This window comes from Blastomyces dermatitidis, assembly GCF_000003525.1.
Source record: "Blastomyces dermatitidis ER-3 genomic scaffold supercont1.1, whole genome shotgun sequence".
Lineage (NCBI taxonomy): Eukaryota > Fungi > Ascomycota > Eurotiomycetes > Onygenales > Ajellomycetaceae > Blastomyces > Blastomyces dermatitidis.
In genome coordinates this window covers 1,803,984-1,815,158 of record NW_025544774.1, presented here as the reverse complement: position 1 = coordinate 1,815,158, position 11,175 = coordinate 1,803,984, and the positions used below count along the sequence as shown (strand labels likewise).

Below are 11,175 nucleotides of genomic sequence, written 5' to 3'. Positions count from 1 at the left end.
AAGAAGTAGCATTTCTTCTTCACAGTTAAAAATTTCAACTGAAATATCATGATGAATGAATTTGTCTCACTTTTCATCTCTCTCAGATAGAATTATTGTGTTTAACAAAGATTCTACTGCTGATTTTCAGAGATTCTCATTCTGAATAAGGAATTCAGCACTGAATTCAGGCATTGTAGTCAGAATGATGAAGTTTTCAAAGAAGAATGGCTCAATTGAAGCTATAACTGGTTTTTGAACTTCAATATCAGTCATTAACTGAGAAAAGAACTGCTGATTGATTTCATGTTATGAATTATTTATTAAGTTGTGTAAGATCTGTTTCTCTGATTCTTTCAATGTGTATGTTTTCAGAGAATGTGATTTGAGTATTTTATATGACTCAAATCATCTAGATTGGAACTTCTCAGAACTCTTATTATGTATAAAAACTCATGTTCTCATCTTGAGACTTGATTTCTTAACTAGTGAGTCTTGTATTCTTTTTGATTGAATTGCTCAGTTCAGGAGTAACTTGTTAGCTTTTGTACATGTGTGGCTGATCTCTTTCAATCTTGATTCTGTGTCTGCGACTGTTGCATCTGCAACTGCTACTGCTGTGTCTGTAACTGCTGTTTCCGCTATGTCTGCAACTGCTGTTTCTGCTGTGTTTACAACTGCTCTCTTTCTCACCTTTTCTGAAGCATTCTTCAGAATGCATGAATGCAATTCATACAACAGATAGAATGATGAATGCTTAGAGACTGCATACTGTCAAATCTATGTAGTCAATAGCACCTGTCTGAGATATTCATCTTATAGTCTCATAGACTTACTCACTAGATATTTCATCAGCATGTTGCTCAAGATTTCATTCAAGTGTTTTATCTTCTCATTTGTCCGCGGATGATATAATATTGTTCTATGATGTCTTGTCTGTAACTGGCCTATGAAATGCCTCATCACTTCTCTCACAAGGTTTGCACTGTTATCAGTTAGAATCTCACACAGCATTTCATAGTTAACATAGATCTTATTATGTAGAAACTTTGCTATCATCTTCTCTGTTACCTCTGAAACTGCTTTCACAACTAGCCAGTCAGTAGTGTAATCAATAGCAGTGATTATTCATCAATTTTTATTTGATATTCACAGTAATATATCTATGAGATTCATCTCTCATTGTTTAAATAATTGTATTATACACTTTATCTGATATTACACTTTCTCACATTCTAACTCTTTCTTAGATTCTTTCACAACCTGATAATTCAGACACTTATGAGTATATATCTGAATATTCTCAGTCATACTTAACCAGTATACTCTTGATTCAAGTACACTCATGAGTTCAGAGCTTTCTAAGTGACTGAATTCCTTGTGCATGTAAGTATTATTATTATTATTCTTCAATTATAGATGTATGCAGTCAGAGACTATGACATCTACCTGAGAACTTTAGTTCTCAGGGTTTTTTCTATGTCTGTAAAGTTAACTATTATACATTCATCAATTTCAGATATGCAAAATCAGAAAATTCCAGCCCAGAATACAAAAACTGTTTACAAATTGCAGTGTTTTAACATCTTTTGATACTTTGAAATCATTTGACAATATCATGACAAAAGAAAAGAGAAAAAGAACACAGTCTCAAAGATAGACACATTAAATAAATAGATAGAAAGAAATTGAAAGAAAAAGATAAAGAAAAAGATAAAGTAAAGAGAGACTATAACAAAACAAATTATTAAAAGAGAGTGTATAGCTGTTTTAACAGACTATATCTGATTTATTTTCTCCTCTTCATACTCAGATAATTCTGAATTTAGCCATTTTCTTATAGCTGCTTGAGTTTCTGATAGAAAGTCTATTAAGTATTTAATTCCTGTCTCAGTTGAGAATAAGAATCTCATATTTAATTGATTTAGATCATACTTCTCTTTCAATCTGGCTCTGAGACTATTGTATAATGCACAGTGTATTATAATATACTCAGGATTCTCATTTGTATTGCAGAATGAGCATTCTATTGAGTCAAATCTATCATCAAATCTTTGTATATAAGATTTGAAATAGCCATGTCCTAGTTTCAGCTGTATTATAGATGAGAATATTTTCTTTTTATATTTAATTGAACAAGATTTCCACTTGGGTTTTATTTCAAATCTTGAATAATGTATACTCTTCTTTTGTTTCTGTCAGCTTTCATTTCACTTGTCTAAACAAGATTCTTTTATTTTTCTCTTTATAAAAGATCAGGATATAATTTTTTGAATAGATCTGCTTAATTCTGCACTCTTTTTTACAGCTGAATCAGCCAATTCATTATCATAAATATTCATGTGAGCAGAAACTCAGTGTAGATGAATTATCAGCTTTAATATTCTTCTCTTTTGAATTTTCAAAACAGAGTTTAAGATCAGTTCAAGATTCATTTAATCATTATAAATCTGACTATTTCTAAGTCTTTTTAAAGCAGCTTGACTATCAGAGAATATTCATGTCTCTTTCAAATAATTTCCTCTTTTATAAGATTTTATTTCAATGAGTTTGAAAGCTTTCACTATTGCAAATAGTTCAGCATCAAAGACTTCACATTCAGAGCCTAGATTCCAGAAATCTGAGATAAAATTAATATTATCTTCAGTATAAGCAATGCCTGCGCCTAATCTATTCAAGTTCTCATTTTTTAAGTCATCTGAATAAATCAGAATAGAGTCTTTTATATTGATTGTAGAAATTCTCTTCAAATACTGTTCATATTCTTTCTCTTTTGATAGTTCACTTATTTATAAGTCTATAAGAGATTCAAGCTTTTCTCTTCAGAGAGATAACTTCTCATGATCAACTTTTTCAATATTTAAAGAAGAAAATTGATTTTTAATCAGAGAGTATAGTCTGTACAGTTGAAAAGGCATTTTCTTTGAAGAATTATTTTCATTTCAATCAAGAAATCTATTCCAATCCAGTTCATTTCCAGAGTTAATTGATAGAAATGAAGAAGAGACTCTTTCTCTGATTATATAATTTAAGCTCATCTTTACAACTCTCAGAGCATAGTTCATACAGATCTTTTTAAATCTAATAGCAGAAGAAGGAATTGAAGCTTCAATTTTTATTACTTTAATAGAAGATGATTTGAATGCTCTCAGAATTCTTCTCAAGGCTCTGTTTTACAGACTTTGAAAGAGTTCAGTGAAATTCTCTTGATTATTTCATTAAACTTGAACTTCATAATCAGCTACTGATGTGATACAGGCTATATATAACTGTCTCATAGCCTGAAAGAATAGACCTCTCTCTGTATTTGATAGTCTGATTATGTTGTTCAATAGTCTTTCTGTCTTGACAGTTCTTTGTTGAATGTGATATTTAAAATTCAACTTGGAGTTTAATCATACTTCTAATCATTTGACATTTACACTGGGTTTAATCTCTCTATTTAAAAGAGTTAGAGATAGTTCTTTCTCATTGAGTCTAGAAAAGAAATGAATTAACTCAGTTTTATTCATATTAAATTGAATTTGATTGATATCTGCTCTAATAAAGATTTTCTTTACAGCTTCTTCAATTACTTTCAAATTCTCTTTGATAGTTTTTGAGCTGTAGACTAGATCAATATCATTCACATAACTCAGAGATTGCACTATTCTCATATTTCTATTTTTGAATAGATATACAGTATATATTACAAATAAAATGAGTGAGATTGAAGATCTCTGTGATACTTCTATTTTTATCTCAGTCTTATCTTATTTCATTTCATCAAAGAAGAGTTATATAATTCTTTTAGATATAAAACAGTTAACTCATTTTATTAGAGAAAGTGACAGTTTTAATATCTTCAATATCTGAATTAACTTTGACTTTGAAACATGATCAAATGCTTTCTTTATATCAATAAAAACTGCAGTTGAGACCAGATTCTCATACTTTGCTATTTAAATATTATGAATAACTGAGAGAACAGTGTCAATTGCAGAACACTGTTTTCTATCTCTCATTTATTCACTGAATAAAAGAGAATCATCTATAGAGCTTATAAAAGATAGTTGAGTAGCTATTATCTTTTCTAAAACCTTTTCTAAACAGTTCAATAGAGATATTACTCTATATGACTTAGGAATTGAAGTTTTTCTATTAGATTTTGTAAGAATCACTTCAGTGGCTTCTCTCCAGTATTCAGAATGATATTCATTTTTCAAGAGATTGAAAAAGAGCTCAAAATATTCATTCTTTAAGTAGGAATATGTATTTTGAATAATCAAGTGATTAATTGAATCAGGACCTGCAGCAGTTTTAACAGAACTTGAGAAAATAGCTGACTCTAATTCATCTTGTGTAAGATCAGGTCATTCCCAGTCATTTTCATCAATATAGTTGAGAAGTGATATATTCTCTTTCTCTGAATCTGAATCTGAGTCTGATGAGTTCTGAAAGAGGATTCTCATGAAAGCTTGACATTTTTCCTCAAAAGAGTTTGCTATATATGATTCATTCTGAAACTCATATTCTAAGACTGAAAGTTTTGCTACACTTCTTGTTTTAATATAGTTAAAAGCTTTAAAAATTTCCTTTTCTTATGCTTCTTCAAGAAATTTATTCCAGCAGTCTGTTTTAGCTCTTTTGATATCTGAAAAATATTCATTTCTGACAGCTTTGAACTCTTCATCAGATATTATATCATTTTTTCAATATCTTCTAGCAGTAGCTAATTCTTTTCTTTTAGATGAGATATTCTCATTTCATCAAGATTTTGAATACTCAGAAGATTTTCTTTTTGAAATATTATCTCTAACACTTGTTAGAATAATAGATGTAATAAGCTTCACTCTATTCTCAAGCATTTCATTTAAGATATCTTGACCAGAATTTCAATATAGCTCATTCTATCTTTCAGATTTTAGCAGTTTTATACTTTCTTCAACTGCTTTTCAATCAGCTTTTTCAAAGTTATACTGATTAGAGAGAAGAGGATTTTCACTCATTTATTTTTCACTCAGTTCAATATTAAATTGAATAATCTCATGATCTGATCCTGATGTCTCATTTGAATCAATAAATCAGTTTACAAGTCTTCTTTTCATTAAATTTTGTGACATGAAGATTAGATCTATAATAGACTTCTGTTTCATGTCTTTTCTAAAGAATGTTTATTGATCAGACTTATTAACCAAATCTATTGAATGCTCAAAGATTCATTCAATCAGATTATCAGCTCTCACTGCTCTCTTGCATTCTGAATTTCATCAGGAATAATGTGCATTGAAATCTCCTATAATTATAGAGTTTCTTGATGAAGTTATGTTCAGAAATCCTCTATCAATTGTTCAGATATTATTATTTTTCTTCAATGACTTTTCATTATAGATATTTATGAGCTGTATAGTATCAAACTCATTTTCTTTATCTATAATATCACTCATCAGAATATCAGGGTCAGACATGATATCAAATCTTAGATTAAATTGATATCTTGATCTCTTTCTTTCATAGATCACTACTCTTGACTTTATCTCAGACTTTTGAGATAAAAAGCAGTAGTAGCTTGAATGAGAAATAACATATTTTTACTCAGCATCAAAATTCGGCTCCTGAAGCAGTATAAAATCAACTTTTTATTCAAATGCAATTTGAAGACAAGAATAAATACAATTTGAGTTTCTATTCACATTATTTTGAATAAATGTGATTTTTGAAGAGTTTTTAAACTTTTTTTGTTGTTTTTATTGTATATTTATACTAAAAGAGAGTAGAGTAGAATCTAATCACTATCATCAGATAGTAGATTATAACTATTCTGAAAAGTAGAAATCTCAACTGCTTGCATTATATCTAGTTTATTATCAGAGTCATTTCTCAATTCTCTAATCTTAACAGAAGTTTGAGAATTCAAGTTCTATTTATATTTAGCTGGAGAGTTGGAGTTTGAAGACTTAGATAGTTGAGAGTTTCTTCTTTTTGAGCTTGCAGTTGTGAGTTTACTGGCTTAACTCTTCTCTTCAGTTCTAGATTGACTTTGAGCTTCATCTTTTCTCCAGTTCTTTTGAGTTCTAGGAGCAAACATACATTCTTTTGAGCTAGATGCATGTTTTTCTTTGCAATTAGAGCACTTAAGCAGAGTGTGTTGACAAATTTCATCTCTTTTTGAGCATGTTTCACATTTATGCTCACTAGTTTTGTGATCTCTGACACAAAATGCATATTTTGAGTCTCTAAAACATGAGATTGCAAAGTGTTCATATCTTTGACAGTTTGAACACTGTGTTTGAGCTTTGAGGTTCATTCTTGAGTCTTTGTATTCATGAACTCTCATTTTCAAACCTGCTACTCTTACTTCAGAGATCTTTGACTGTTCAAGTGTTTTTATATATACTAGAACAGAGGCATTTCTCCTGCTTTGTCTGAACTCAATTGAATTTAGTCATACAGGCTCCTTTCTCAGTTGAATAGAGTTGTATTCTTTCAATTCATTTTTGAGAAGTAGCATTTCTTCTTCACAGTCAAAAATTTCAACTGGAATATCATGAAGAATGAATTTATCTCACTTTTCATCTCTTTCAGATAGAATTGTTGTGTTTAACAAAGATTCTACTGCTGACTTTCAGAGATTCTCATTCTGAATAAGGAATTCAGCACTGAATTCAGGCATTGTAGTCAGAATGATGAAGTTTTCAAAGAATGATGATTCAATTGAAGCTATAACTGGTTTTTGAACTTCAATATCAGTCATTAACTGAGAAAAGAACTGCTGGTTAATTTCATTTCTGATTCTGAAAATGAGATTTGAGTTTAGCTTGTTTCTTTGCAGAATGTCCTGATTTGAGACTTTGAGAATAAGTCTTCTATTTCTGGAGATTTGGAAGTTTTTCTCTTTTTACATTTTCTTTTTCACTTTTCTATGAATAGAGGCATGAGCAGTATTCTTCTCAGTTTTCTCAGAATTTTGAGCAGGTTTTGAGACAGTAGGTTTAGAGACAGCAGATTTAGAGATAGCAGATTCAGCTGCTTGAGCATATGTTTTCTTCTGATTCAAAGAAGAAGAAGAAGAAGAAGTAGAAAAGAAAGAAGAGCAAACTGAAGAGTCAGTGATTGTATTAGAAATTTTCAAAGTTTTTTGAACTGTGTTTGAAATTCCAAGTTTGAACTTGATCACTTTCTGTAGTTGTCTAGCCTGAGCATGAAGAATTAACAGAACTTCTTCATTCATCTCATTCAGACACTGCTTTTCAAGAATTTTACTTGCTTTTTCAAGTTTCTGTATTTCAAGAACTTGTTATTTCTCTATCTCTTCTTTCTTTCTTCTCTTCAGAATTTCAATCTCAGGAATAGCATTTGAGAAAGCATCTTTTTCCACATCAACTGAGTGTACTTTTGAACTCATTGTTCTTACTCAATGAAAAGTTGATCAGACTAATTCAATTGAGATATTTATTAAACTCTTTTGAATTGAAAAGTTGGTCAGACTGTTTCAATTAAGAGGTTTCTAAGTCTGTTTTCAATTGAAAAGTTGATCAGACTATTTCAAAAGAAGAATCGCAGACTTTTGTGTATAAAACACCTGATTTTTTTCACACTAGTTCAGTAACTAGGTTAGATTTTTGAAGAGAATCTAATAAACTAAAATTGATTTTTAAGATAAATCAATAAAATCTTTACAATCTCTTTCTTAGGATACAGTGAGGAAAAGTATGATATCAATTGATAGTAAATCAGATGATATGACAGTTTTTGAGAGAAAAACTGACAAAAAATAAATCAATTTTTTGAAGAGAAATTGATTAAAACTATTCAATTTTATTCTAAATTATTCAATTCTCCTCGCACAACAGGTGTGCAACTCAAATCAGTTAATAAAGAGTGTAAAAAAGAATTAAGTATTAATAAAAGCTCTTCAGCCACTGAAAAAGTAATTCTTACTTAAAAGAATATGAAATTATGACAGAAAACAACTCTATTTTTAATTCTTTGTAAGAATATTGTGTAAAACCCAGAGAAAAACATCTTACTTTTTTAAGAGAAGTAAAAAACTATTTCTAAAATCTTTTTTTTTGCATTAACTGCTGCAGAAGAATGAGATAGAAACTGCTAAAATATGCACTACTGTATACTCTCTATCAAGACTTTCCCTCTTCAGAGTCTTGATATTATAGAGAATATAAGTCTGTTTCTATATGATAATATAAATATTGTCAGCAGGATGTAGAGGAACTGGTTATTTATATCTCAAAATAGAAGACTTTGTCAATGATTATATCAATATAGAGTTAATTCTCAAATTCAATAGAAACCTAGTGTTGCTGTTCTCAATCCCTTGCAGAATCTATTGAATATTGAGATATTAAAACTAGATTTAATATATCTCACTGTGCAGGGATCAAAGGCTCAGTCAGACCTTGAAGTATACTGATTTTATAGTTGTCATGTCTGCTGATTATGTATTGAGTACAGTTGCTGAGGTATCTTTTTGTACTTTTCTGTCGGGGATGAGCCAGATTGAGAGGGGTGGTACAAGGGCGAGACTTGGCGTTGATGTTCAGATACACTGAAGACAGACCGCGGAGGTTGCACTTCAGAAGTGGCCGTTGGTTATGTGCTTGATATTATCGCCGAGGTATCTTTTTGTATTTTTCTGCCGGGGATGGGCCAGATTAGGAAGGGCGGTACAACGGTGGGACTTGGCGTTGGTGTTTTGGAACATCAAAGATGGACAGGGTTTTCGCGGAGGTCGCTCCTCAGATATCTCCACAACTACAGATCGGGGATCTTCCAAAATCGAGAAGATTGGTGCATATGGCTAGGTCTCTTCACCTTACAATTTGTATGGCACTTTGGCCCGGGGTTGTGGTGTGATAGGGGAGAACGGGGGATACTCCCACACAGGAGTTTTGAACAACGTCCGGTTCACATTTGGCTGGATAACTCCACCACCACACAGGGTATGCGGTCGGCGATGGGGTCAGAATGCTCGTATGATCGAGGGCTTTTCGATGGATCTATCGGCGGGTTCTTATTCGAAAAATCGAGCGAGTTCGTGGTGGAGCGGTCGGCTGTGTGCATGTAAGTTATTAAGTCACATCTAAATAAAGATTCTAGATAGAGAGCTTCTGTGTATTTCAGATTGCAGTAAAGCACAATGTTGTTTTTCAATTTTCTCAGCTTGAAGTTCAGAAGCATCTCTTCTACTACTCTCATAAGACACTTATCATTTGACATCTTATCATTCTTTAAGTGAGAGATCATGATGTTCACTCATTCTGATTTCTTGTATTTTCTCAGTGCATTTAACATGAACATTTCTTATGCCTGATTTACAGAACTCTCACTCATGAAATCAAGTCTGTAACTGATTACATCAGATATCACAGCATCTGATCTCTTTCAGTATTTAATATAAAGATTATATACTTAGAACTCTGAGATTCAACATGCTAAGCATTTGAAAGGTTTTATCATCAATTATAAATAGATAAGACTTTTATGATCTGTGATCACTGTTGTTATATACTCATTGTTAATATATCTATCTCATAACATCAGCACATGCTTGATCACTAGCAATTTCTTTTCATACACTGAGTAATTGAGCTCAATGTCTGATAGTTTTCTATCATTGTATGTCATCAGATATAGCTTGCTGTTCTTACTCATCTGTAGAAGAGTGTCTCTGATAGCTCATTTAAATGTGTCTATCTCAATGTAGAAAGATTTATCACAATCTGATTAAATAAGTACTGAGAATGTTATTACACATTCTCTCAGTATGAGAAAAGCCTCTTTGTATACAGCATTTCAGATGATTGAACAAAACTTCTTCTTTCACAGATTTGCATCTATTTCTCTTAAGAGATCTGAGAGTGATGCTGATATTCATATAAAATCCTTGATAAATCTGTAGTAATATGAGATCAACTTAAGAAACTATTGTACATAATATACATTTCTTAGCTGCAGTTAATTCACTATGACATTCAATTTCTCTAAGATAAGATGTATACAGTCATTACTTACTATATATTCTACAAACTTCAACTCTTCTGTTTTAAACACATATTTGATTGATTTAATATAGAGCTTATACTCTGTCAGAGTTGTAAGTATTTCATTGAAATACTTCAGATATTCATTATATGAGTTTGAAAAGACAAGAATGTCATTGAGATATATAAGATATAAGATTTCATTCTGTTTATGAAGAATCATATTTATCATTATTTGAAAGATGACAGACATATTTATTAGACTGAATAGTATTATCAGAAATTTGAACTTTTCTCATTATATATTAAACACAGTTCACAGAACTGACAGTTTATCTATACAGATCTGTCAGTATTCTGAGAGAAGATTAATCTTTGATAGATATCAGATGTTTCTGACTGTATTCAACTGTTGTTGAATCTGTGACAGTGAATATTCATTCTTGATTATAAGCTTATTAAGTACTCAATAATTAATACACATCTGTCACTTCTCATCTGTCTTTTTCATAAATAGAACTGAAAAGCCTCACATGCTTGATGAGAGTTATATGAGACTATGTTCTAGAAGATCAGTGATCTGATGCTTCTGTTCTTTGAGATATGTTTGTGACAGAGAGTACACATTCTGATTGACTGGTTTTATGTCTTCTGTGTCAATCTCATGTACAAATTCTTGTTCTGACAGTAATTTCAGTGAAAGATCTGTTCAGAAGTTCTTTTTATACTTCTTCAGAAGCTTCTTCATACACTTATTCTCTCACATATCTTTTATCTTGGTTTTCTCTGCTTTCAAGTTCTGTATGATATACAGAATGCTTTCAGATGAGGTCTTGTAAATTATTCTCTTTACTTATTAATGTATAAGCAGATTTAACTCTTCTATATCAGAGATGTGAAATGTTCTTCTCATATCAGTTAATAGAATTGTATGAATCATTTTCTTTCTATCAGTCAACTGTATATGACATGTACATCATTGAATCTGCAGATTGAACCTTTGAAATCAATTAAGTCTGAGAATAAGATTATATTTCACATTCTGCAGCTCTCATGCTCAAATATAGCAAGATCATTCTCTGAAGTGCAAGGGAACTCTTACTCTTGCAGATGATATTAAATATTGATTATTAGATAATCTTATGTATCAGAGATTCTTCACTTGATGAATCTCTTTCAGTCTTTGAATTATATAATCATTAATATATTGCATAGA

At 30.9% G+C, this 11,175-nt stretch overlaps 1 protein-coding gene across 1 annotated transcript; it reads left to right on the top strand.

Moving 5' to 3' along the window:
- Positions 1–8,559: 8,559 nt before the first annotated feature.
- Positions 8,560–9,354, top strand: BDCG_16085 (uncharacterized protein; the record flags this gene model as incomplete). The annotated part of the gene is made up of 2 exons (XM_045425356.1): positions 8,560–9,039; positions 9,348–9,354. Exons 1-2 carry the CDS (start codon positions 8,621–8,623, stop codon positions 9,352–9,354), a joined length of 426 nt encoding a protein of 141 aa, XP_045279094.1. The 5' UTR covers positions 8,560–8,620.
- Positions 9,355–11,175: the final 1,821 nt, after the last annotated feature.